We start from the raw sequence: 27,881 nt of genomic DNA on the forward strand, positions 1-27,881 counted from the left end.
CCCTGCAAGGCCAGCACCCCTGGGGAAGAGGTGGCTGAGTGGGAGGCGTGGCCGCTGCTCTGCTGCCCTGGGGGACATCAACTGGCTTGGCCCAGCAGGCCAATGGGGTGATGCCACCACCAGCCTGGTGTTTATTCAGGTGGCTGGCGGGCTTTGCTTTTCCCACGAGGGAAATAAAGAATATTGTCCTCTGGGGTCCCAGGGCCAGGCCTGTCTCAAACCCTCCTCTGTGGAAACTCAGAATAATGGCTCCTCACTAAAACCAGAAAGGGTATTGGCATTTCTAAATCAATGAGAGGGGAGCCTTCCAGGGGCCTAGAAAACCCAAAATCTGGAGGGCAGGGGCTAAATCTGTGGGGTTGCCCCTTTGCCTCACAGCGAGTGCAAGGACCAATGCTGACTGTTTTGAGGTGTTCAGGAATTGGGTGGGATCTTGTTTTAGGCTACTTAGGCCAAACCATTGGGTCCACCCAGAGAGGGGTCCTAGGGCCATGGCTGGGCAGCAGTTGTGGACATGCCTCAGTCTCCACCTTAGACAAGTGTCGTTGATCTTGCCGATGAGCTAGAATCTGCATCTGTCACATCACTCTGACTTGCTTTCCTTCATTGCACTTTTCACTAGTTGATGTTTTCTTGTTTATTTCTTATTTATTGTTTACTTCCCCTCATGGAGGGTGGTCTTCATCAGAACAGGATCCTTGCTGGCCTGGCTTACCCTCAGTGCCCAGGGCTGAACTCATGAGTGCATTAGTGAAGAGGTACTGTATCGAACCCCTGAACCTTCTGGGGCTTCATTACCTGTCACAGGATGTGAGAGTTACAGGAGAAGATGCACAGGTGAGGCTCTTAGCAGGTGCTTATAGATGTACAGAAATGCTTGAATCCCACTCAGGCACCAGGAACTTTTCCTGTCGGCCCCAGAAAGAACCTGGTTCCTGTAAGACAGTCTTTCTCACACATTTGGGCCCCCTTTCCATTAGCTTTACCCCAAGCTTCCTACATTTAAGACAGTGCTTCTCAAACTTTAATGTGTATGCAGATTGCCTGGGCATCTTGTTAAAATGCAGATTCTGATTCAGCGGGTCTGGGTCAGGTCGGAGCTTCTGCACTTTAACAAGCTCCTGAGTGATGGAATGATGCCTATGCTGCTGGTCTCTTTGAGTAGCAAGGATTTATGGGGATCCAACATTTTTATCTTTCTCTGTATATGCATATCCTATTGTATATCCTGAAACCGAACTGACAGTGTTCGCTGGCCCCTGTGATGTGCTCCGTGCTGCTTGAGAGCTGGCTGAGTGCCAGGAACCTCTCCTGGTGTTCTTAGTGATCCAGCAAGTGAACTGAAGAAGCAAGGGCCGAGAGGCTGGGTGCTGGATTCATTTCTGCCACTTTTAAAAATGATCATGGGAAAAATCACATCCTTACTCTGGGCCTCAGTTTCCTTATTTGTGAAATGAAGGGTTAGGCTTGAGTTCTGGGGTCCATTCCAGCTGTAACATTCTATGAAAAATAACAACCACTTAGTACGTCCCATGCCCTTCCACATATAGTTTAACTCATTTAATCCTCATAACAACCCATAAGGCAAGTGCTAGTATTAACCCCATTTTACACATGGGCAAAACGAAGCAAGGGCGCTTACGTAATCTGCCCAAGATAACAGATCTAGCAGTAACACCATTGAGATGTAAACCAGACAGTTTCCTCCAGAATCCACACTCTTAACCACTGTACTTGACTGACCCTGATAACACTTATCAGGAATGACTGCACCCCTAGTAAAACCACTTGTTCTGGGTATTCTTGAAACAAGACCTCTTCTCAAGGGCTTTAGCTCTCATAGTTAATTCTGTGCAGTTTAGAGTGGTTGGCTTGGCCTTAGCCCCACAGACACATTGAGCCTTTCCAGTGCTCAAAATCTGGCGTGCACTGAAGTGCTGTAAGAATAGCATGGCCAGTGGTCTAGAGCCTGGTTAGTTATAACTATCACGTCGTGGGCTCCTTTGGGCAGCCCGCGTAGGGCCACTGGAGCCACAGTGTCTGGGTGTCACGATCTGCCTACACACCCCCTAACTCTGAGCTACCGTGGCTTCCCTCTGGGACATGAGTAGCATCTTACCAGGCTGCAGATCGTGCCCGGCAATGTCTGAGCTTTTGCACTTCTCATGTCTGTCTGTCAAAGAAAGATGAAAAGTGAATGCATCTTCTATTCTTCCATGGTTACTTCCTCTATCGCCCTCATAAACAGGGCTCAAAGGAGAACATCACATTTAAAAATTCAGATGCTCATGGGAACCTTAGAATGGGGGTCCACGCTGGACGATGTTAGATCTCAGTGCAGTAAACTTCTCTAAGAATAACTAGAGGAGAAAGGATACCTCTACGCCTGTTGACAGCGTCCAAGATTCAAATCCCAGTCAGCTGCTGCTTCTCCAGGATGCTGCCTCTCATGCGTCCAGTGCACTCCCTCCCTTTGAACCCATGTTTGGCCCTTACAGAACCTGACATGGTTGGTCATCTTCTTTCTACAGTGTGGACCCTGTCTCCCCCATTACAGTTGTCCTCCCACCGCACCCGCCTCCGTCCCAGGACAAGAACCCCCAGGGGAATTAGAGGCTTTCTTTCTGCCATACTGTACCCTAGACACACAGGAGGTACTCACCAGTGTTGGTTGACTGAAATGTAGCTTTAGTCCTTTCTGGTATGAACTACGTCTGGAACATGCCTAATTCGCCAAGCCATTTAGGGAAACTTTTTATGTGTGGATAGGAAAGTTTAAAGCCAGCCTATCAATTTCCTATATAAATGATGCTTTTAAAGTGCTGGGGAGCCATAAAAAGAGAGTGAAATATTGCCGCTTGCAGCAACATGGATGGACCTAGAGAATATCATACTAAGTGAAGTAAGTCAGACAGAGAAAGATAAATATATCATATCACTTATATGTATAATCTAAAAAATAATACAAAGGAATCTATATATAAAACAGAAACAGACTCACAGACATATTAAACAAACTTATGTTTACCCAAGGGGCAAGGGAGGGGGGATAAATTAGGAATACGGGATTAACAGATGCAAACTGCTATACATGAGGTAGATAAGCAATAAGGATTTACTGTATAGCACAGGGAACTATATGCAATATCTTGTACTAACTTATAATGGAAAATAATCTGAAAAAGGTATACGTGTGTGTGTGTGTGTGTGTGTGTGTGTGTGTGTATATAACTGAATCACTTTGCTGTAGACCTGAAACTAACACAATATTGTAAATCAACTATATCTCAAAAAAGAGACTTTTAAAAAGTGCTGGGGAATAGTTTGTGCTCATTAGAAAAGCATACTATGTAGATTTCTTTGGCCACCTCTTTTAAAATTGCTCAGAAAATCTTTCATTAACTGAGCCACTGGTTCACATGTGTGGAGGTACAAGCGAATGGAATTTTTCTGTAATTTTACTCGTCACTGCATAAGAGCGTACTGCGAACAAAGGGTGGAAAAATAACAGATGTCCCAGTAGCCCAGGGACATGGCAGTGTTATTATTAGGAAAGCCGTGGTGGTATTGGGAAGCATTTCCAGCAGAGGACGTACCGGAGCCAAGCTGCCCTGGAAATGCCGCCTGGGACCGAGCTCCGGTCCTCAGCGCAGCGCTGGACACACTCGAGGGCCCCAGTTGTTTCTGGCTGATTTCTCAGCCTGTCTGTTGAGTCTCTGTGCTCTAAGCAGAAGCTGGCTGCCAGCTCCCTCCTGTTTGTCTTCAAAGCACTTTAAAGGACTCTCTTTTTAAAATTTTCTCTCTTCTTAGGAAGTTTCTAAAAACCTCACCAAGGAAAATGAACAAATCGAAGAGGACGTGGAAGAAATTCGAACCGAGATGAACAAGCGAGGCAAAGAGAACAGCTCCAGTAACATCCTAGACAGCATGCCGGACATCCGCTCGGCCCTGCAGAGGGACACGGCTGCAGCCTACACCCACCCCGAGGTACAACCCAGCCTCCAGGGGCTCTGACCACAGACCCCCGGAAAGCATACTCCCAACACCTCCCATGTGCACAGAGCTTGCAGGCTTCAGTCCTTCCATGGGCATGGTCTCGTTTCATCTACACAACAGTTCTATAGGTCTGATGCGGCAGGGGTTGACCCCATCGTACTTAATTAACGTTGAAGCCCAGAGAGGTTCAGTGAGTACTGAAGCCAGGACTCAAATCTGGGTCTTTTGACTTTCAGGCCCCATTCTTTTTATTATACTCCATCCTGCCTTTTCGAGTACTACGTCTTTCATCATCATACCGTGTGGTCTTCACCACAGCTTTGGAAGGCAGGCTGGGGCAGAGATCTTTGCAGATGAGAAAACAGATCCAGGAATGCTCACAGGCTCCCTTGCTCAGCCGGGAAGTGGTAACAGGGGTCTCAGACCTCTATCTCTTCCCACTCAGTATTGTCTGGAACACAAAGTCACCTGTGCAATGAAATGAAACACTATCATGTGATTTGAGTGATGCCCGAGGACCTATTTGCTTAAAAATGCCTCCTCATTTGATACCTGTTTCTTTTGGCTGTAGTTACTAAGTTATGTGTATGTGCTAATATTCAATAGTTGCGTGTGTGATTATTTAATGTATTGGACTATCTCGTAAATTGATGCCTGAAAAACAGGAGCTAACCACAAAAAAGTGGAAGAGGAAACGGGTAAATTCTGGCATCAGGACTTGAAGAGTGTGGATGCTATTAGCAAGGCAGGTCTGGATGAAGTATCATAAGAGGGGTCCCTGGCAACCATGGGATAGCAGCAGTTAAGAGGGGTCTTGCTCACTTTTACTGGGCCAGGGGTTGGTGGTGGACGGCAGAGCGTGGATTCCAGGTGAACCATTGAGGGATCCCCTCAGCCTGGGGCAGGTGGGCAGGGTGTGGATGGAGCAGGGCCTGGGACAGGGGCTGTCAGAGCCCCTGAGCTGTTGTATGTGCTGTGACATTGCAAAGGGCTGGGAAGCATCGCTACGAAGGATCCTGTTGCCTGGGTCATTAAGAATCGGGGTAAGAAAGGAAGTGAGTCTAGGCATGTGGGCTTGGAACTCTTGAGCAAAGAAACTCCCCAAAGTGGCGCCAAGCAGACAGCAGCTGTGTGTTTGGGGAACCTTGGGCTCATGTGTTCCGAAGGCAGGAGAGCAGGCAGATTAGGACTTTGGAGGCAAGAAGCCGTGAAGAGAGTATGGTGCCTGCACCCCGCCCCATTTGTAACTCAAAATAAAACCAATTCCAACCCAGAAAATAAGCACAAGGAAGGCCAATTTTCTGGCTTAGCCCATGATAACTACTTTGATGGGGTTTTTTGGGAAATATCATATTCCTTCCAAAATTATTTTTATTCTCATTTTTGGGTGTCCCCGACATGCCAGCTACTGCGGGTGTGTTTTATCTGCTTGGTGGGTCATCCCTGAGCAAGTCTGAGTTTGTAAACCAAAGAGCCAGAAGACATTGGGGCTGGAAGGGAACTTGGAGGCACCCTCGCATCACACCTGGGGCCCTGCGGCTCCCATCGCAGCCCGTATGGCAGGCATCCTCTGCTGGCCCAGCAGCCCAGCAGAGTTAGGCGCTCCCTGTCCTCTCTGGCTTCCAATTTCTCAGTCGGCTGAGCTTGAGAGTTCCATCTGTTGTCTTGATGACACGTCATGTGGTATGTTCAGGAACCCAGATCAGATTTCCTGAAGGCAAATCAACCACACCGAACTCTTTTTCTCCTTGCTCAGCAAAACTTTCTCCCTCCTGAAATCCCCATTCACACATTGTGGAAGTTAGCACAATCCACCCAAACCAGGGGGGTGTGGGCAGAGCCAGGGCCAGGGTGCGACTGGAAAGGGGGAAGTGGTGAAGGAGGCAAGGCTAGTATCTTCCTCTCCCTTTGCATCCATCTGTCTCTTTAGTGAACCCCGTGCTGAAAAAGGGGGTGAGTGGGGTGTGTGGGTTTGGCTGTTATTTTCAGGGTTCTTACAGATGATGTCAGGGTTTCTTGGAATGGTGAATGGCACTTTGTTGGAGGCCTCTTTCCAGGAAGGTCCTTGCCTGGAGGGTTGGCAGGGGGCTCTGGGGGGTGGGTTGGGAGTGGAGAGGGCAGGGTGGGATTGGGAAAATTGGGACACCAGCAGTTGAAGTCATACAACAGTTTAACAGAGAGAGGAAATCAAAGCTTGCGGGGGCCACTGCCTCCCAGTGCAGCCAGAGAATCCAAGGAAATTATATGTTCTCTGGCAGAGTGTGTCCATGGTCTTTCTCCATCTTCTTGGCTGGGAGAAGGAACTGCAGTTCCCGCTCGTCCCTAAGAGCTTGGATTAAAGACAGTTCCTGGGGTTTGCCACGAAGAAATGACAACTTGCTTTTGCAATGCAGAGGGAAACCAGAGTCTGGCAATTAGATGGCCCGCGGCGTCTGAGTCAAGGGCTGGGGCCTCTTGTCAGCCTCCCAGGCAGCTCTTTTCTATGGGAAATGAGGGATCCCCAAGTCTGCTGGGCACTAGCCAGACCATGGCCCTCAGGACTTGGGGATGTAGACAAGTTTTTGGATGGCAAATGAGTTAGTCCTGTGGTCACAGCTGAGGACGATGTGGCTTTAATGTAAGGTAGAGCACAGGCTCTGAAGGCAGGCAGCCCTGGGCCTATTTAATAGCCAAATGACTTAATAAGTGCCCCTCTCAGCCACTTAATTGACTGACCTTCAACCAAGTTGCTAAATGACTCTGAGCCTCTCCTTCCTCATCTGTAAAATGTGGATAATAATATCTACCTTGCCCCATTATTTTAAGGGTTGAAAATAATATAAAGGGACGTGTCTGGCCATAATAGGTGCTCCGTAAAACGTCATCAGCACCAGCCAAGTGTTCCCTGCGCTTCTGATGGAGGTCACCTCACCAGCAAAGAATGGGAAGTGAGAGAGGGGCAGGTAGCAGGAGTAGGGGCTGCCCAGGGCACAAATCTGCCTGTTGCTTCTGGGCAGCACTCTGGCCCCAGTCAGGGGAGGCTGGCAGAAAGTGTCCCCTGTCTTCCAGGAGTAGGTCAGCTCAGGGGAGTAAGGAACACATATTCAGGAACTGCCATGTCTGCTGTGCCATCTGGATAAACTCTCTTGTCACGGGAAAACCAGTACAGACTTGGGGTGTGGTTGGCAATGAGGACTCTAGGTTTTCTCCAGGCCAGATTTTAAAGGTCAGAACAAGAGCCTGATTTGCTTCTTCCTGTGCAAAGTGAGAAAGTTGGCCGTGATAGCTGGATCCCTGCCAGCTAATGTTCAGTGAACCTGAAGGTCCTGCCCTGCCCCTCAGGACACTGGGCATCAAGGGACAGAGGTTTTGTTTCCAAGTGGACTCTGCTGTCTGGGTGGATTTCACCAAGGATTTAAGGGAGCTCGCCCACCTCCTCATGGTGAAAAGGGGGAGCTTTCATGGCTTAGATGACTACAGGGAACAACCCCTTCATCATTCAGCCATTGGAGACCTCATGAGAGCAGCGCTGGGCCACACCCACTTAGGTCCCTGCCTGCTTTACCGATGGAGCCACTGCCCCTCAGGAGCTGGACCCCCTGTCCAGTGGCTCTGACTTTCAGCACAGCTAGCTCGCAGGCCCTGTGCCCAAGGCCCTCTGCTTTCAAAGGTGGGCGATTGTGATCCTGGGTGAGGGGACATGGCTAGATGGACCAAGGCAGGACCCAGAGACTCTGCCACACTGTGGACACAAGAGCTCAGTCCCCAAGCAGCAGCTCTGTGGAGGACAGGGTAGTCCTTCCATGTGACCAGAACCATCACAGAGGCCTTCTGTGGTACCATCAAGATGCCCAGGTCATCGGCTACCTACTTTAAAGCATCATTTGATTTGACAAAAATCCCAGTGCTAGTCACAAATGGGGTTTGTTATGATTCAGAAATTCAATTTAACCAGCATTTACCCAGGGGAATTAAAGATGAACAGGAGGTGGTCTCTGCTCTTCCAGTTGCTCACAGTCAACAGAGGCAACATCCTTAAATAATGCCTGTGGAAGGCAGGCTGAGAAAGGTGTTACAATAGAAGTACAGACTTGTATCCATTAGGAGTTGTGTTCCGCTTTGAGTAACAGACCGAAATACAGTGCATTAAACAACAGAGGGGTTGGTCATTCTTTCATGTAGAAGAGCTCTGGAGGCAGGTGGCCCAGGGCTGGTATAATCAGCTGCAAGATGTCATTAGTGATGTCCATCCTCAAAATCCCCTCATGATCACAAGATGACTGCTCAGCTCCAGCCATCCTGTCCATATTCTCCTGGCCGGAGAAATGAGGAAGAGTGCAAAAGATGCCTTTCAGCTGAGTCAGCCCCACGTCTTAAGAAACTTTTCCAAAAGCTCTTCCCACCAACTTCTACTTATACCCTACCAACCAGAACTTAGTCCCATGACCACTCCCACAAAACCATTTTCTCATTAAGTCAGGAACAAGGAGACAGGGGATTTGGGTAGTCACTTGGAAGTCTCTGCCACAAAGTGCAAAGTGATGATTGAGAAAGAAAGATTAATTCTGAATGAAAAGGTCTGGGAGTATTTCCTTGGGGTCCTGAGATTTTAGCCAGGCCTTGAAAAATGGGTTGATATCAAGAAATAGCTATATGGGGGGAAGAGAATGGCCTTCCAGACAGAGAAAACAGTCTGAGCAAAGACCCAGAAGCTCAGGAGAGCCAAGAAGTTCAGGAGTCAACCAAGTGCCTGGAGTACCGGGGGTGTCGGCGCTGGGGGGTGGAGCAAGAGAGAAGAATGCTGAGATGGGCCAAGTCGATTTGAGTTCTGAGTGCCAGGCCAAGGACTTTGGACTTTATTCTGGATTCGTTAGGGAGGGCTTGGGGCAGTTTGTTCTAACAGCATAAGTAAAAGCAGTCATGATTCATCCTGAGGTATGCATCTTGGTCCTCAGCCTTCATGGCCCAGCCACATGGACCTCACTAGAAACAACTGATACCAGATCTAAGTCACCCAGTATCCCAAGGCCAGAGCTGAGAGGACAACTGCACTCTCTGAGAAGTATAGCATGGAGGTTAGAGACAGAATCTGGAGCCAGACTGCCTGGGTTCAAATCCTGCCTCTACCACTTACCTGCTGTGGCACCTTGGGCCATTTACATAACCTCTCTGTGCCTCAGTTTCCCAATCTGTAAATGGAAATGATTAAAAATGGTTCCTACATCATAGGGCTGATGAGAAGATGAACAATGCCTGGCTCTTAGGAAGTGCTTTTAGGATTAGCTGTTGTTATTAGTATGGCCTTGGCTCCAGCATTGTCTCTGCCTGACCACTGCCTCTCTGACCAGTGACCTGACCTTCCCTTGTGTCCCCTCTGAGGAGCAGTATGAAGAGAGGTTTCTGCAGGAAGAAACCGTGTCCCAGCAGATCAACTCCATCAAGCTCCTGCAGACGCGGCCACTGGCTCCGCCAGAGGTGGTGAAGCCTCAGCGCCCCCTGCAGAGGCAGGTCCACCTGAGGGGCCGGCCGGCCTCCAAGCCCACCGTCATTCGGGGCATCACCTACTACAAAGCCAAGGACCCTGAGGAGGAGAATGACATTGAAGAGCATCGTGAGTTGGGGGTCAGCAGGGCCGCCCCCCCAGAGGCAGGGCAAGGGACGGAGTCTCCACTTGGACCCTGTGGAGGTGCACTTCCCGTGAGGCACACACCCTTTTTGCAGTTTGATTACTACTGTGGCCCCGCAGAGCCAGCTCGGTTACCTGAGAATTCCCTGCAGTTACAAATTATCCAGAGTTCTTACGGCCTTTCCTCACCACTTGCTGAGCGCCCTGGGGCAAGTCACTTGCCTTCTCTGGGCTTGCAGAGGACCACAAGGCAGAACATGGCTGAGCCAGAAGGGACTTAAGTGCCCTGGAGTCCAGTCCTTCCCATTCGCAGATGAGGAGCCTGAGGCATAGAGGCGAATGACTCACTCACCGCCACACAGTGGGCTTCTCCCACCTGTTCCTTCTCCAGGGGCCCTGGGCTTCCTGACTGAGACTCCAGCACATGCTGGACCCCTTTCATCTCTGTCCCTCTTATTTTTTTCACAGAAAACAGATATTTCCTTTCACCTCATCTTTATCTTGTTTCCCTAACACTTCCTCTTCCTGTGCTTCTCTCCCTGCCACCGGCCCCTCCCTTTTCTTCTGTCTCTCCCTGCCCAGCACCCCAGGAGGCCCCACTCTTCCTCTCTCTCCACTCTGCCAGAGCAAGTGCCAGTTCCTCCAATCAGGCCAGCAGCCTCCTGGCTCAGCCACCTGCTCTGCCTCGACCTCCTTACAGTTTCTGCTCACCCAGTCGATGGCATAATCATTTCCCCCATTTTCAACTGTTTGTAGCCTTTTTAAATTATTAATTTGTGGGAGTTCCCTGGTGGTCTAGTGGTTAGGATTCGGCGCTCTCACTGCCATGGCCCAGGTTCAGTCCCTGGTCCGGGAACTGAGATCCCACAAGCTGCGCAGCGTGGCCAAAATAAATAAATAAATAAATAATTGGTTTGTGGGGTTTTTATATTCTGGAACAAGCCCTCTGTCAGGCATATATATTGCAGATATTTTCTTCCTGCCCGTGGCTTGTATTTTCAGCTCCTTAATGGTGTTTCTGATGAGCAGATAAAATCCAATTGACCAATTATGTCTTTTGTGGTTAGACCTCTTTGTGTCCTTCCTAAGAAATCTCTGCCTCCTCATATTCCTTCTCTGCTCAAAACCCTGCAGACTGCCCCATTTCACTTGGAATAAAAACGGAAGTCCAAACACAACAGCCAAATGCCACATGACTTGGCTCCCGTGTCCTCTCTGACCTCTGTCCACCTCACTGCTCCTCAGCCTCGGCAGACATGTTCTGGCCCCAGGGTCTTTGCACTGCTACTATATCCCCCCTAGTATACTCTTCCCCTGATAGCTGCTTGGCCAGCTCCCTCACTCCTTCAAGCCTCTGCTTATCTCTCCATCCCACTGAGTCCCATCTTGACTACTTTATCCATTACTGCAAGTTTCTCTTCCCTTCCCTTCTCCTCATCCTACTAGACTTTTTTTCATTGCACCTTCAAATGTACAATCTATGTATTGTTTGGTGTCTCCACCTCTAGGTAGAAGCTTTGCAAGGGCAGGATCATTGTTCTTGTGCGTGCTCCATAGATACCTACTGAATGAATGACTAACTTCCTCCCAGGTTTCGTAGCCCGTGGCTGTGCGTCCTCTAGGTGGCCCCTGGGTCCCAGGTGGAGGATAGCAGTAGACTATTCAGAGACCCTCCAGGAAATGCTTCCATCTGTGCTCCTTTTCACCTGCTTCTCCTAAATCCCACCTGGGCTCTATCTCTAAATCAGGGCATCATGTTGAGGAAAGAAACCCTCATTAATCTGCCACATACCACATGCTCCCAGTTCCTCTCCCCCAGTCACAAATGCACCTGTGTTTGTTTCCCAGAAGACGAGTTTTTCAGCGGTGAACACGGAATGGATTTGCTGATTGAAGATCAGCTTCTGAGACACAACCACCTGCTGACCAGTGCCACCCGGAGGCCAGTAGCCACCCGTCACAATGCTGCCGTGACAACTGATGCTGGCACTCAGACCACAGCCCTGTTTTCTGCACAGCCGCAGGCCTCGACCTCAGCTGCCAGCGTCCCTGACCCTACTCTCTCTGCCTCAGTTGAAAAATTCTCAACACCACTCCAAACCACCTCAGTGTTTCCAGATCCCACAGGGGAGGCAGTCCTTAAACCTTTTACTCAGGTACCAGCCACGACCGTGGCCCACACAGCCACCCAGCGACCTCCAGCCTCAGCGCCTCCATCAGTGGCTCCCGAGGATGCATTTGTAGAGGCTACGCACACAGCCCCGGTGCCTCCCCCGCCAGTCAGGACAGACTCAATGGGGAAAGATGCTACTGCTGGGCAGGGCACAGCCCCCCTTAGCTCCACCCTGAGCCCCGAGGAAGAAGATGACATACGGAATGTCATAGGTGAGTTCATTCTACCTGGCTTGGGTCTCCTGCTCAAGTGAAGGGCAGAGCCTGGAAATGGCTTGAAAGGAGAGGGAGGATTCAGAGGGTCCAACTGCTTCATAAAGAAAGGCAAGTGGAGTTACGCCTTGGCCAATGATCAGTTTTAACATCTAGGGTCTATCTATTCAAAATGTGCCAGTGATAAGAGTGGGAAGCTCCTTTCTAAAATATAAGTAAATTAATGGAGCCAAGATCTCAGCTTCATTAATAAATTTTATAAACATTTGTCAAGTGCTGGTGTACTAGGCTTTGTGATGGGTATTGGGTATTTGGTTATTTAGTGATGACTAAGTTTTCTGCAGTATGTTTACCAGGCCATGAACTAACAATAGATTCTTATGTGGGCAGAGGGATCCCAGAATAATAAGAATGGGAACAGGGGAATAACCAGTGCAGTGGGCCCCGGGGAAAAATCTCGTGAGCCCTCAGCCTTAGAAAGCATGGAAACATTGTGGCATCATGTGATAAATGCTGTAACAGAGGAATGGAGAAACAGAGACATGAAAGAGGGAGCAGCAGCTTGGCCTGGCTGCTAAGAAGGCTGGGGAAACTTTTCTAAGGAGGTATCCTTTGAACTGGGTTTTGAAGGATGAACAGGAGTTTTCTTTTTATTTATTTATTTATTTATTTATTTATTTTTGGCTGTGTTGGGTCTTCGTTTCTGTGCGAGGGCTTTCTCTAGTTGCGGCAAGCGGGGGCTACTCTTCATCGCGGCGTGCGGGCCTCTCATTATCGCGGCCTCTCTTGTTGCGGAGCACAGGCTCCAGACGCTCAGGCTCAGTAGTTGTGGCTCACGGGCCTAGTTGCTCCGCGGCACGTGGGATCTTCCCAGACCAGGGCTCGAACCTGTGTCCCCTGCATTGGCAGGCGGATTCTCAACCACTGCGCCACCAGGGAAGCCCAAACAGGAGTTTTCTAAGTAGAGAAGTCTTCTGACTATTAGGTCTAAAGGACCAGGGTATGTTCCAGAAGCACAGAGAATACAGCCCTGTTCTGTGCCTGTGAGCTCCATGGCCACAAGATGACTCTGAGAACAATGAACTGTGAGACTGTGTGTGTGTGGTGGTCGGGGGGGCAGGAGGCGGGGGAGGAACAACTAGAAAAGGAAATGAGACCTGGCTACAGATGTCTCTTCCAAAAAGAACTAAACCAAACATTCATTACATCACCATCCATAGTGATTGAGAAATAACACTATTGAATAATAATTTCATTAAAAATATACTTGATTTGACGGAAGACGTGATTTGCCTTATACCTGTCTTTCCCTTCTTCCCATTTTCTGCTCCCTTGGCAGCCTCTTTCCCAATTCCTCCTCAGAATAAGGTGCCAGCTATGCCAGACAGATGGTGGAAGGAGCACCTGCCAGGAGCCAAACACCTGGTTATAGCCTGGTCTCTGCCGCTGACAGCTGTGTGACCTTGGCCAAATCTCTGCCCGTCTATGGGTCTCAGAAATTTGCTAAAGACTGTTTTCTCCATTATATTCTGTGGTTTTCCGCAGTAAGTTTATCAGGCCATGGTATAGCAAGGGATTCCTATTGGGTGAAAAATCCCAGAATAATGGCAAGGAAATAACCAAATGGACCCCAGGGCAAAATCTCATGAACCTTGGCCTGGGGGAAGCTAAGCAAGAAGACAGTTCTTGAGCCACAGAGGTTGGGGTGGGAGGAGAGAATGTTTTTCTTTTCCTTTCTTTTGCTTCCATGACAGGAGCAAGCTGACCATAGAGTAGAAAAGGTCCATTCCTCACTGCATGGATAATCAATTCTAAAGCTGTGGGTCCTGCTCAATTTCTGCAGAATGCCCCAGGGTCTGAGCAGAGGTTCCCAGTTCCAAACTGGCTCTGGGCAGCCTTGACCATGTTCATGGGCCCATAGCCCCTGAGCCCAGCACTCCATCTCCTCTTCTGCCATGGGAATGAGCTCCCCGGGGGGCCCCCATACCACCACCAATTGGGTGGGAGGGATGGTTCCTCCAGAAACTTAGACAGCTGCCCGCCACTATCCCTCCACAGGTGGATAGAATACTAACAGTGAAGACAGGCTACGGGTACATCTGCACACCTTGTATGTCCTCAGCGATGGTGTTTGCCAGCCTGGAAGCCTCTTCCCTTGGCGACTTCCTAGCCAGGGGTGGAATTCTCCACTGTCTCCACAATCCACCTGCCTACCCTGGGTGTTGCCACCAGTGGGCTTTTCTGGTGTAACTCCCGACATGCACCTTTCTGGGGTTCTTAGGACGCCACCCCCTCCATTAGCCTGACTGAGATGCTGATGCCTGGACAGGAGAAACCCTGTGTCCTAGCCGCTATTTACCTGGTGGTAGGAATGGGAGACAGGGATACATTTTCTCTTGTTGTTCAGTATTCTATTCAACCAGAGTAACATTGTCACAGAGGATGTAAGCTTCTGCTTAAAGACTGGCCTGTAGGATTTTTCAGAAGAGCTGGGGTTCTTTTTTTTTTTTAATTTTATTTTATATTGGACTATAGTTGATTAACAATGTTGTGTTAGTTTCGGGTGTACAGCAAAGTGATTTCGTTATACATATACATGTATCTATTCTTTTTCAAATTCTTTTCCCATTTAGGTTATTACAGGATATTGAGCAGAGTTCCCTCTGCTATACTGTAGGTCCTTGTTGGTTATCTATTTTAAATAGAGCAGTGTGTACATGTCAATCCCAAACTCCCAATTTATCCCTCCCCCCACCCTTCCCCCCTGATAACCATAAGTTCATTCTCTGTGAGTCTGTTTCTATTTTGTAAATAAGTTCATTTGTATCCTTTTTTTTTTTAGATTCCGCATATAAGCGATATCATATGATATTTGTCTTTCTCTGTCTGACTTATTTCACTTAGCATGATAATCTCCAGGTTCATCCATGTTGCTGCAGATGGCATTATCTCATTCTTTTTAGTGGCTGAGTAATATTCCATTGTCTATACGTACCACATCTTCTTTATCCATTCATCTGTCTTACACAGAGGATGTAAGCTTCTGCTTAAAGACTGGCCTGTAGGATTTTTCAAAAGAGCTGAAGCTCTTGCCTCTTATGTCTACTGCAGAAAAAAAACACAGGGACGTGGACACAGATATAAGTGTTTCTTCAAATACCAAGGGATGAAAAGAGGGGGTGGCACAGAGAGAAGGGTGGCTGTTTAGGCAATGTGGAGTCATGGCAAGTTTTTTCAGGAATCACTTTTAATCATGTATCATTGTCAAGTGCTTCTCTCAGGCTGCTGTTAGTGTGGATGGGATTTCTTTTCTGGCACCTTCTCTGCAGACTTCCTGCCTGCCTGTGCCTGGCCGAGTAGGACTACATGTAGTCATCATTTAAATAAAAATCATTTGGCTGAAACCAACACAGACCACTGATTTGTTGCCTGTGAAAGGTTGCTTGCTGTTTACTGAGCCTGGCAATTTTGACTTTGAGCTGTCTGAGTGCTTTTAAATGGGGCTGCTTTTAAAAGGAACATCCTATCCCATGGTTTCTAAACCTGGTTTTGTAATACCCTGAAAGGTCCACCATCTTCCTCAGGAGAATTGTAAAACTGTCAGAAAAATTCCCAAAACAAGCAAATTGGAATTAACTTTTGGCCAAAGCATAGTAGCTCTAGGACAGCAGAGGAAAAATGCCGTCAGTGATGGGAGCCGGGGCTCGGGAAGGGAAGGGACGGGACAGGAGCGGTCACCATCCTCAGTGTCTGGGAGGGGTCTGCTCAGGCTACCGCAGAGGAAGAGGACACTTGTGCCACGTTGCCAAGGCTTTGCAGAGTCCCATACTTTAAGGACTGCAACTCCTGCTGCACGTTTTAGAAGAGGCTGCTTTGGGGCGGGGGTGGGGAGTGGGAAGGCGCAGACAAAGAGGACAGTCAGGATGACAGCACTACCAGAGAGCCTGCCTCATGGTCGAACCTAGGAAATATGATTGGCTAAAGACTGTCTCCTTCACAAAGTAAACCACCTTAACAATCCCCGAGGCCTGGCCAGCCACTGGCTGTGGGCACGAGATGGCCAGCCGGCCTGGCACATGTCAGCGGGCCTGGTGTGAGGCAGCCTGAGGAAGGTGGTGCTGACACGGGCAGGGGCAGGGCTAGCCAGATCCTCCACGGCACCCAGACTCGGGACCAAGAAGTGTGCCAGTTGGCTGCCCTGAGTCACTGGACAGGCAGCCTTCCCGACCCCCAACTCCACAGACACACTCTGTTCTCAGTCTCTTTGCTGGGGCACCTCACCAGCCCCCTGAAACCACGAGGAACTTCAGTCAGAACACAGAGGCCGCTGGCCCTAGAAACAAGGCGAGAAAGTGGAGACGTTCCTTGTAAATGGATAAGGAATAAAGTCTGTGCCTCTCTACAAGGATGAAGCGCCCACTCCTAATTCACTCAGCCCCACGCCGTGCTGGCTGTGAAAGGGAGTGAGCTCTGGTCACTTCCGCAGAGGGGTCACCGTGAGGGGGATACGGGCGACTAAAGTGGCCAGGGCTGGCAAGCGGCAAGGTGTGCAGTCCAGTGGAGACTGTCTTTGGTTCTGAGGGTGGAGCTCCATTTCCGAGTGTGGTCCCCAGGGCAGAGCTGACAGCATGAGCCTGTGCGGGCATGGGGGGTGGGAGGTCAGGGGGATTAAAGAACGCCCATCGTCCTGGCATACACAGGGGGACATAAGGGAGAGGGGCCTGCTGATGAAGGAAGTGGGACGTTGGGACTTATATCTAAAAGTGGTACAGAAGGTTCTAAGCGGGAGGACTATATTCAGATTTGTCAATTTAAGGAAAGTACTGGGTGCTGTTGATGCCCAGGTTCTGTAGGTGTTGGTCGTGCAAAGGCAGGTGAGGCAGCATCCCTGACCTGGAGTTGCCGCAAGCTTGTATATGAGACACATAAACACCATTTCCACTCAGGGTGGTGAGTGAATGCATAGGGTGCTTTGGGGTCAGAGACACTCTCTTCTGAAAAGAGAAGCTGACCTAGCTGTCTTGAGGGATGAGGAAAAAACAGCCAGGAAGGAAGGTAGCACTGCAGTGAAAAGGACCAGAGCCGGCAAGAGCCCCAGGAGTGAACCAGTTGGGTCAGGGCCAACTACGCATTTTGTATAGCCCAGGGCAAAATGAAAACATAGAGCCCCTCGTTCAAGGAGCAGGAGAAAAGTGCCATTGAAGGTAGTCAGTATAAAGCTGTTTCCTTTCTTCTCTGGCCTCTCTCTCTCTCACTTGGTTTTTTTCTTTGGATTTCATGCGATTGTAAGTAAAGGAATATTAAAAACTTGAATAGCATGAATTTTATCATATTGTGCACTGCCAGTTTTCAATGCAAAGGTCAGATTATTTAACTCATGTGGAATCCACCAAAATGACAGTTGGTATTTCATGGCTCCTACATTCCTATGCATTTTGTGCCTAGCAGACCAGTGGAAACACACAAAACTAACTCATCTGTTTCACTTCTTCTTCTTTTTTTTTTTTTTTTAATTATTATTTATTTATTTTTGGCTGTGTTGGGTCTTCGTTTCTGTGCGAGGGCTTTCTCCAGTTGCGGCGAGCGGGGGCCACTCTTCATCATGGTGCGTGGGCCTCTCACTATCGTGGCCTCTCTTGTTGCGGAGCACAGGCTCCAGACGTGCAGGGTCAGTAGTTGTGGATCACGGGCCTAGTTGCTCCAGGGCATGTGGGATCTTCCCAGACCAGGGCTCGAACCCGTGTCCCCTGCATCGGCAGGCAGATTCTCAACCACTGTACCACCAGGGAAGCCCTCACTTCTTAATATGAGTACACTTTCCCAGCACTCCCTACTTTTGGCTTACTGAGTAAGAAAGACTAAAAAGGAAAGGAACTATGAGTTGCCCTATCTTTCCCTTTTCTATGTCATCTTCAGCATGAGTTGTTGGCTAATATGAGGAAATAACACAAGTTATAAAGAATATGATAGGGTTATTTGGTTATTTATGCTTCTTAGAACACCGCTGCCTTCTTTCTGCGTTCAAAACAAGTTCGGTTTCAAATGGAAATTGTGGCCTCTGGGGCTGTCGGGCCCCACTTACTCAGTCATAGGGACAACACACCTGCCTTGTCTTCACTTTGAGTCTCTCTGGACTCCCACGCGCAGTGGGTCCACCTGTGTTCACTGGGCATAGCAAATGCTGCAGAGGTGGAGGGAAAGGGCAGAGAGATGAAGAGGTGGGAGACAGCGACCAATGGGTGTGTGGGTGGAGGAGAGGGGGACATCAGGGAGGACCACAAGGTTCCTGGCTTGGTTAACGGTGTGCCATGCCTTTCTCCAGGACAGGAAGTACAGGAGGAAGAGGCTGTGAATTGAAGCAAATGAATTCCACTTTTTTTTTTTTTTTAAAGATTTATTTATTGATTGATTGATTGCTATGTTGGGTCTTCGTTTCTGTGCGAGGGCTTTCTCTAGTTGCGGCGAGCGGGGGCCACTCTTCATCGCGGTGCGCGGGCCTCTCACTATCGTGGCCTCTCTTGTTGTGGAGCACAGGCTCCAGACGCGCAGGCTCAGTAGTTGTGGCTCCCGGGCCTAGTTGCTCCGCGGCATGTGGGATCTTCCCAGACCAGGGCTCGAACCTGTGTCCCCTGCATTAGCAGGCAGATTCTCAACCACTGCGCCACCAGGTAAGCCCCAATGAATTCCATTTTTAATCCATTAAGTTTGAGGAATCAGGAGGACACACAGGAGAGAAATGTCTAGTAGGGGTTGGATGTCTGGTGCTCAGAAACAAACGCCGGGCTGTATAAGAGCTGAGTGTGCCCAGGGAACACAGGAAGAACAAGAAGATAAGGGGCTAAAAGTGGGGCTCTAAGGGATAACATCTGAAAGGTGGGCAGAAAAGAGAAGCAGCCAAAGGCAGCATGACCAGGGGGGTGAGCGGGGACCAGGAGAGCAGGGTGTGAAAGCCCAGTGAGCGAGGGAGGTGGGGGGAGGTGGGCGGGGGTTTCAGACAAAAGACAGGCTTGACTCGAATAAAAAGACCAGAGAGCATCCCTCAGGGACAGTGTGTAAGCATTTAAGGCAGCCATCAGGTGAGGAGTTGCGGAGTGTGCAGGAGAGGCCTGCCACGTGAACTGAGAGCCCCAGAGGGCACGGGAGCCTCTTGTTTGCTGATTTCTTTGTGTTAGATGGCAAGATTTGAGCAGGTTTATATGCTGACAGGAAGAGCCCCTACTTTTCAGACCCCGGGGACCTTTGATGCAGGGCCAACTGTCTCCCAGGACTATCGATGATTAAATGAGTTAATACATAGAGACGGCTTAGGAAGTGTTCCCGGTCACCATGCTTCGGGGGAACACTTCTAAGATGAGTTGCAGGCATCACTCTCTTTTCTCTTCAGTGCCTTCGAACTATCTCCCTCCCTTCTCTCATTACCCTTGAAAAGTAGACATGCTGCGTCTTCTCTCCAAGGCTGATAGTTTGCTGCCAAGGGTGGGAGCATCTGAAAGGCCCCAGATTCTCAGACCTGGGTCTGGGCCTCATGGTTTACTGATCTCCCTTGAACCTGTCTTCAAATGCTCTCAAACCACACTTGTCTGCCCCACTGTTCCTGCCTGGGCTGGACCACCCTGTGGGATGCCAGCATTTGCTCTGAGGACATGTGGAGGTACAGCCTGAGGTCCTGGGTATCAGGACTTTGAAGCTGTAAGCTGGGACTCCCCTCTTCCTACAGAAATAAAGATGCCAGAAGCTGACTCCATCTGTATTAGTTTCCTATGCCTCCTGTAACAAATTACCACAAACTTAATGGCTTAAACAATAGAAATTTATTCTCTAACAGTTCTGGAGGCCAGAAGGCTGAAATGAGTCTTATAGGACTAAAATCAAGGTGTCAGAAGGCTGGTTCCTTCCTGAAGCTCCAAGGGATAGTCCATTTCTTGCCTTTTCTAGCTTCAGGTGGCTGCCAGCATTCCTTGGCTTGTGGCCTCATCACTCCAATCTTTGCTTCCATCATCAGGTTGCCTCCTCTTCTGTAGTCAAATCTCCCTCTGCCTCCCTGTCATGAGGATACTTGTGATTGCAGTTAGGACCCATCTGGATAATACAAGATAGTCCCCCTATCGCAACATAGTCTCTTTTGCCATATAAGGTCATATTCACAGGTTCCAGGAATTAGGACCTGGTTACCTTTGGGAGCCATTACTCAGCCTACCATACCATCATCAGAGTGCATTCTCCAAGCGCTCTTGTGAAGTAGGTAGGGCATATATTATACTTGTTTTACTGTGGAAGAAACTAAGCTCTGTGACCTTTTAAAAGAAACACAGACTTTGGAGTCAGTAGCAGGGCCAAGACCAATGCCAGGCCTCTGTCTGCAAACCTGGGGCACATTCTATAGCCTCACGTTAAGCCCCTCTCATTGCAGAGCCTTAGTGCTGAGACAGGACCCTGCAGGGGTTTGGGGGGCTGCCTGGGGCAATGCGGTACATCGAAACTTAGATGAGTCCTGGCTTCCAGGAGCTCATCTGCAGTTTCCATATCTGGGCAGAGAGGTGGCATAGCCATGGCAGAAACCCCTGGCCTTGCACAGCCATTTGTAGGGCTCTGGGCATGGGTTGGGGGCTGCCTCTCAGACAGGGAGTTGATGTCCTCACTGGGCTTTTCCAGGGGAAGGTGGCACATAAAAATGCCCCTCCCTGGGGATGGCACGCTAGGGCTCACCTTAGTTCTAAGGAAGCACAGCTTCTCCACTGGCAAGCCAGGGCCCTGCTCGGCGCCAGGGAATTAGATATTTTCCATCAGACCTCTGTTGCCTGGGCTCAGCCAGAACCTTCTATTTTATTGTCTTGAACAGATGAACTCAGATGTGGGGGAATGAGGCTTTGGCTGGTAGGCTCTGTTGTTTGTCTTACAGAGGCCAAAACCCTCTCCTCTCTGTCAGACCAGGACCTAATAAACCCCACACGGAGATGCCTGAACCCTGCCAATTGCACCCAACTGTGGGCCCTGCCTGAGAAAACAATGTTTATCCTACTTTCAGACGCCTGGCTGCCCCAGGCCCGGGGCCAAGGGCACAGCGCCTGCCCTGTCCTGCCAGCTCAGACCGCTATGCGGGAGCAGAACGGATGGAATAGACTGCAACAATTTGGAAGTGGACGTGGCCTGGAGTTTAGAGAACCCTGAATCTGAATTGTAGCCCCTTACTCTTTGGTCCCACGTGAATGTCAGGGACAAATTACTCTCATCACTGTTGCCCATCTGTGCACCAGTCTTGATGGCAGTTGGGGGGTATTCTGCTGGTCCCAGCTGCCAGGAGGAGTAGGAGGAAGTTGTAAAGCCTGAATTAATCTGCTTCTCCCACTGCCCCCTCCATTGTCCTCTTCCCATCTCCTTCATAACCCACTATTGCAGAGACAAAAAGAGCACGTGCTCTCTGTAGTCTCATGTTATTTCAGTATCCTTCAGGGCCATGTTCAATAATAATACTGCATATTAAGCATGCAGGCAGGCTTTCAACTTGATTTAGAACCCAGCATGGTTCTAGTGGTCTTTTAGGGCCTCTCATGGGCACCAGGTCTCTCCAAAGAGTCACTCAGGAGGGCATTGCAGAGTTCCTGCCCCCTTAAAGCAGACTTGACCTTTGAAGGAGTCTCCTACAGCCAGAGTAAGCTCCTTATGTGGGAACTTGGTCCCCGGCCCCTCCAGTTTCCCAGAAGGGGGCCCTGGCATCCTGCCCACAGAGGCATAGGCTTGAGGACAGCTCTCTAGGACCCAGAAGGTGGGCCTCAGGGACATGACATACACTGCACAGTCAGGGCTGGTCTCTGCTGGTGGCCTGGGCCAAGCTCCTTGGGGTAGCTCAGTGGCTGGTGAAGCTCCATGTTCCTGGTCATACCTGTAAAGTCCTCTCCTCTGGTCACACTGGAGAGGAGTGATGCCCCCGTGTATTCATCCAAGTTTCAGGACATCTGCTCAGTGCCCGTGGCCTGCCAGACACTGTGTATTCTGAGGACTGAGGACACAAAGAGGAAAGCCACAGACCCTGCTCCCTGAAGCTTATGCTCTGGATGGGGGTGGGCTTTGAATCAGGAGAGAGATGCACAAACACTGGTGAGACATAAGATGACATGTCCTGTAAGAGAGCTACATTCACAGTACTATGGGAGCAGGATGGAATCCAGTAAAAGGCTAGAATGGTTTTTCAGAGGAGGATGTGGTGTCAGAAAAGGGCATTGGAGCTTAGATCCTTGAGGGGTGAGTTTGTAGGATTGAGAAGTAAGAGGACAGCAGGAGCAAAGCATGGTGGCATGAAAGTGGCCCAGGATGGTGACAGTAGATGGCTTCATAGGAGTAGAATATAGGATAGATGAGAGGAATAGCAGGGGATGATGCTGAGAAAATGTCTGGCGTCAGCTTGGCTATACAGGGCCGTAGAAGCCTGCAGAGGAGTTCAGGCTCCAGGTGGCGGAGCCAGCAAGGGTTTTAGGGGCGGGGCGTTCTTCGATCATCCCAACCTCTCCATCCACCTCTCCTTCATCAGGAAGGTGCAAGGACACCCTCTCCACAATCACGGGGCCAACCACGCAGAACACATACGGGCGGAATGAAGGGGCCTGGATGAAGGACCCCCTGGCCAAAGATGAGCGGATTTACGTAACCAATTATTACTATGGCAACACCCTGGTAGAGTTCCGGAACCTGGACAACTTCAAACAAGGTACGTGATATGGGTCCACCTTAGGGGGGTTCCTCCTTCCCCACTGTCCTCTGTTTTAATCATGGCCAGATCTCTTAGGGTGGAGACAGTGGACAGGAAGGGCAACGCCTTCTTCTGATGGTTAAAGGACCTTCTCTGGTAGCGGGATGTCCCTCTTCCACACTCCCTCACATTCTCTGCTGTCTCATCTCTCAGCCCTGCCCCTCCTTCCCAGTCCCTGGGACATGGGACAACCTGGAGTCTGGTCCAGAAAACAGTAGTGATACATCCTCCCTTTCCCATGGCCCTTGACAGTTTACAAACCACACTCACGTACATTAGCACTCTGGATCCTTGAAACAGCTCAGTGAGGGGAGTGGAGATCGTTATTTCTAAATGACAGATGAGGATGCTATACAGAACTAGAAAGTGGCAGAACCAAGACACAAACCGTGGGCTCCAGACCTCAAACCAATGGCACGTCCCATCTCTCTGGCCTGCCCCCTCCCTGCCTGGCAGGTTGTCTCTGCACCGTTGCCCTAGAGCCTTCTGCCTTCTCACTGCCCACAGGTCGCTGGAGCAATTCCTACAAGCTCCCCTACAGCTGGATCGGCACGGGCCACGTGGTGTACAATGGTGCCTTCTACTACAACCGGGCCTTCACCCGCAACATCATCAAGTATGACCTGAAGCAGCGCTATGTGGCTGCCTGGGCCATGCTCCATGACGTGGCCTATGAGGAGGCCACACCCTGGCGGTGGCAGGGCCACTCGGATGTGGACTTTGCTGTGGATGAGAATGGCCTGTGGCTCATCTACCCGGCCCTGGACGATGAGGGCTTCAGCCAGGAGGTCATCGTCCTGAGCAAGCTCAACGCCGTGGACCTGAGCACACAGAAGGAGACCACGTGGCGCACGGGGCTCCGGCGGAACTTCTACGGCAACTGCTTCGTCATCTGTGGGGTGCTGTACGCCGTGGACAGCTACAACCAGCGCAATGCCAACATCTCCTACGCCTTTGACACCCACACCAACACGCAGATCATCCCCAGGCTGCTGTTTGAGAATGAGTATTCCTACACCACCCAGATAGACTACAACCCCAAGGACCGCCTGCTCTACGCCTGGGACAATGGCCACCAGGTCACCTACCATGTCATCTTTGCCTACTGACACTCCTATCCCCAGAAGCAGAAGTGCAGAGGGGCTACTGGCACCTTGTGTGTGTGTGTGTGTGTGTGTGTGTGTGTGTGTGCGTGTGTATGTGGGTATGTGTTGTTTAAAAAATATATATTATTTTGTATAATATTGCCAATGTAAAATGACAATTTGGGTCTATTTTTTTTATACGGATTGTAGATCAATCCATACGTGTATGTGCTGGCCTCATCCTCCATGGTTTATATTTTTGTGCAAATGAACTTCTCCTTTTGACCAGTAACCACCTTCCTTCAAACCCTCAACCCCCTCCAGCTCCCACATCTCGATCTGAGAAGGTTTGTTCATCTGGGTCTTGCAGGCAGCTGGCACCAGGAGCAGGAGTGAAGGAGGCAAGAAGGAAGTGCTAAGGGGCGGGAAAAATTGTTTTATGTATTAGAGAAGTTTTTTTAAAAACCTGGAAAAAAATGCTTTTTTTTTTAATAAAGAAGAAATTTAAAATCACCCCCCAGTACGTTTTTGTTTAGCACTGATATGACTGGCGGGCTTCGATCCCTCCCCCCGAAGGAGGTGGGATCTGTGTCCCGTAGAAATACCGTCATGCTGAGCTGCCCCAGGCAGCTCCCCTCCCCTCCTAATGAGGGGCTTCCTTGTGGCGGCAGGAAAGGGGGTGTTAGAGATTTGGAATGAGCTGACCCCTACCCTCGCTTTAATTTGGGGGCATTGATCCCTTCCCGTCTCTTCCACTGTCTCACCAGCTTCCTTGCGCTGTTCTGCTTTTTTCTAGTCATTAACCAAGATAGGGGAACCTGTTCATTCCTTAGGCCTCCTCCGTGTGGCCTGGTGGTTGGCACTGCTGAAAATACAAAGCTGAGTGTGACCTTGACCCTGTCCTTCTTAAGAAGCTTACAATCCATCAATCAACCTTTCCCCTCCCCATAATCCTCTCCTCTGCCTCATCCTGAACCTTCAGCCAGCCTTCCTTCCCAGCTTCCCCTCCAGGAGAAGGGCCTGGTTCTGAAACGAGGCCCCTGAGAGAAGTGTTTGCAGGATAGGAAGACCTGCCGTCCCTCCCCATGCACGGCCCGGCCCTGTGCAGTGCCTGTTGCCCACAGCTTGCCCTTTCCTCCACGTTACACAAAACAGGAGACAGAAAAGTGGAAAAAAACCTGAATGGGCGTCTCCTGAGTTTATGGGTGGAGGGCAGAACCCAAGAATGACGTGGGAAGACAAGCACTTCATGTCACCACACTGTCCCCACCCTCTCCACCCCACGCCCCCCATATAGGGAGCAGCTGCTGTCTGCTGAGTCCTTCCACACAGACACCCTCCCCCTCCACACTCCCCAGTCGACCTTCGCGCTGCTTACACCTCTCTGCACCGTGAGTGGCTTCCACGCCCACCCTGCTAGCAGCTTCCTCCACTTAGCCCATTTCAGATAACAAATATCCAATGACTTCGCTTTGTCTTGGGGCTGTTTGGGTCAAATTCTCCTGAGCAAGTGCAAGTGCCTGTCAGGCTTGGAGGCGGCTGCAGGGTTTAGAGGCAGGGAGATGGTATGTCCAGGGTTCAAAAAGGCTTTGGTGGATGATGTTGGTGGTAAAGCTGCCCACGTCCAGAGGCCTTACCCGACCAGAGGAGAGAGAAAGCATTTCCTCCCTAGATCCTGGCCCTTCTCTCAGGCCCCAGTTGGAGACCACAGCAAAGTCAGCCTGAGCCCAAGGTAGGGCTGCTCCGAGGGAATGGGGTAAGCCAGCAGGAGAGTTGCTGGTGAGGAACTCACATCTTACGGAAATGTTTAGCTAGCTATCCATCCATCTATCATCTACCCAGTCATTCATCCACCAACCCACCCATCCATCTATGTAAAGTGATATATTTACAGTTGCCAGATTCCCAGACCAGGGCTTGTCACCCAGGGCACACTCACCCCGCCTGGGACCTCACTGCTGGGTGGCCCAGAGGCCGGGGCTGGATGTGTGCCTCTCTCCCATTTGTGCCTGACCCACAGCTTACTCCCTTTGCTGCTGTCCATATGACACCAAGGCCTCCCAATCTGCCTACTCCTCAGGTTTATGCATGAACCTCCTAAAAGGTGCCCTGCCATGTCAAGAAAGGGAGTTCTCAGACTTCACGTTTCCAGAGCGAGTGGCCTTCGATAATGGACCTCAGGAACAAGCAATCAGGGTCAGTAGGAAGTGGTCAGGGCTTGGTCAGGGCCCCAGCTGTCATGCAAAATAATTAGTTCTGGGAGGCCTGCCTCACAAGTGCGGGTGTGGCTCATCCCAGGCCATGAGCCGCGTCCCCTGAAAAGCCAGAACCCAGGCTGAGGAGCCTCAAAGCAGGAGGGGCAGAGCAAGGGCCAGGCAGCAGTATTGCCTAAGCCAAAGGAGTGACTGTCCTAACCGTCCATGGCCTGGATCCGTGGATCCCAGGACAGGTGGTCAGCAGGCAAGGAGGGCTGCCCTCCACCCCTCGGTGACTCTGGATTGAGGCTCCAACATGGAAACTCACGTGGCCGCTTGCCCAAGAGTCAGTTTTCCTGCCCTAGCTCCTCAGACCCTCCTCCTGGCCCCCTCTGTAGGTGGTCAGGAAACTCCCCCCGCCGGGAGAGCCAGGGGGCCATGAAGGTCAGCCTCTGCGGATGCCAGCTGCAGCCCCTTTGGGCGATCTAATTGCCCTGCGGCCAAACTGCCCACTAGGGCCAGGTGAGGATCCTCTCCCCAGGTACCTCCCACACGCTGCAAGGAGGAAGCAGTGGAAGGGGTGACCTCAGGCCTGAAGCCGGGTGGTGGGAAACAGTTTCCCCAAGCACATCCAGGACTTCTCCAAGCAGCTTTCTCATCGTGGGTTTGAACTTTGGAAACGAAGAATTAGAGAACGAGATTCTCAGAAAGTTGAAGAGACCGAGCAACAGTCAGGTATGTACCCACCCTCCCTGGCCTTCTCCCCACCTGTGAAATGAAGGGGGCTTTTCCAGCTCTCAGATTTGCTGAGGCTTCTCCGGGCTTTGTAACCTCGCACCGAACCTGAGGCATTTTAATCATTTGATACTGATGGGAAAATAGATTTACTTTTGTTTTCCTATTAAAGTGTTTCCCAACAGTATCATTTTCAAAAGTGGAGAAAAATAAGACTAACAATTTATCCTACATTCTTTTTACCTTCGTTTATTCATGTATACATGTATTCATTCAACAAATATTCATGGGGTCCCCCACTGGGGATCCTGAGGGACCAAGACAAAGTCCCTGACCTCAGAGAGCTTATATTCTGGAGTGGAAGAGAGAAAAGAAATGGATCCTGAGGGACCAAGACAAAGTCCCTGACCTCAGAGAGCTTATATTCTGGAGTGGAAGAGAGAAAAGAAATAGATTTATATGTGATATGACAGGTGGCAATAAAATAAAGCAGGGAAAGGATATAGAGGAACACAGGTGGAAGAGAGGGAGTGGCTTTTTGTGTAGGCAGGTGAGAGAAAGCCTGTGTGATATGGGGACATTTGGACAGAAGCAGAAGATAGCCAGGGCTGAGCATGCAGACCTCTGGAGGCTGACAGCAGGGGACAGGACCAAGCAAAAGCCCTGCAGCGGTCCCACTCGGCCGTATCAGCCCAGAGTCCCTCCAGGCACAAGGTGAGGCTGGCCAAAGCACCTACAACCAACCCAGCACCCTGGGCAGTGAGCAAGTTTATTCTGCAGCCGCTCGATATGCTAACTCACCTGAACACAATTGGGTGATGGCATGCAGGCCTTTTTCTCACTTGCTACCACCCAGTGAAGAGGGATGTCTGCTGGAGGAAACTGGGTCTGGGTCCTGACTCCCCAACTTGGCCTTCATGTGACCTCAGAAAAGGAGCACACACTGCCTACAAGGAGGGTAGGTGCACGGAAGATTCAAGCAAGGCAATGCAGGTAAAAGTAAGTGAAGAATATTAGCCAGAGTCCTTATTTAAATTTCTCAAGCAAGCTCCTCCTCTTGACTTCCCTGATAGTCTCCTGGTCTCTGGGATATAAGCTTTAGGCTCCTTTCTTAACTCCCCCTGACCCCACAAGAT

The 27,881-nt window shown here is 50.1% G+C and overlaps 1 protein-coding gene across 3 annotated transcripts in view; it reads left to right on the top strand.

Annotated features, from left to right (window-relative positions):
* OLFML2B (olfactomedin like 2B) overlaps positions 1-24,205 on the top strand; it is a 37,971-nt gene extending 13,766 nt beyond the window's left edge. The window contains exons 4-8 of one of the 3 annotated variants that reach the window (XM_061185798.1): positions 3,811-3,987; positions 9,355-9,586; positions 11,450-11,986; positions 22,512-22,688; positions 23,238-24,205. In XM_061185798.1, the coding sequence (XP_061041781.1) occupies positions 3,811-3,987; positions 9,355-9,586; positions 11,450-11,986; positions 22,512-22,688; positions 23,238-23,839 (1,725 nt within the window). In that variant the 3' untranslated portion in view covers positions 23,840-24,205. The remainder of the gene's footprint in view (positions 1-3,810; positions 3,988-9,354; positions 9,587-11,449; positions 11,987-22,511; positions 22,689-23,237) is intronic. The other 2 variants (XM_061185799.1, XM_061185800.1) reach the window with 2 other exon arrangements.
* The last annotated feature ends 3,676 nt before the right edge of the window (positions 24,206-27,881 follow it).

Source organism: Eubalaena glacialis, chromosome 3 (genome assembly GCF_028564815.1).
Source record: "Eubalaena glacialis isolate mEubGla1 chromosome 3, mEubGla1.1.hap2.+ XY, whole genome shotgun sequence".
Lineage (NCBI taxonomy): Eukaryota > Metazoa > Chordata > Mammalia > Artiodactyla > Balaenidae > Eubalaena > Eubalaena glacialis.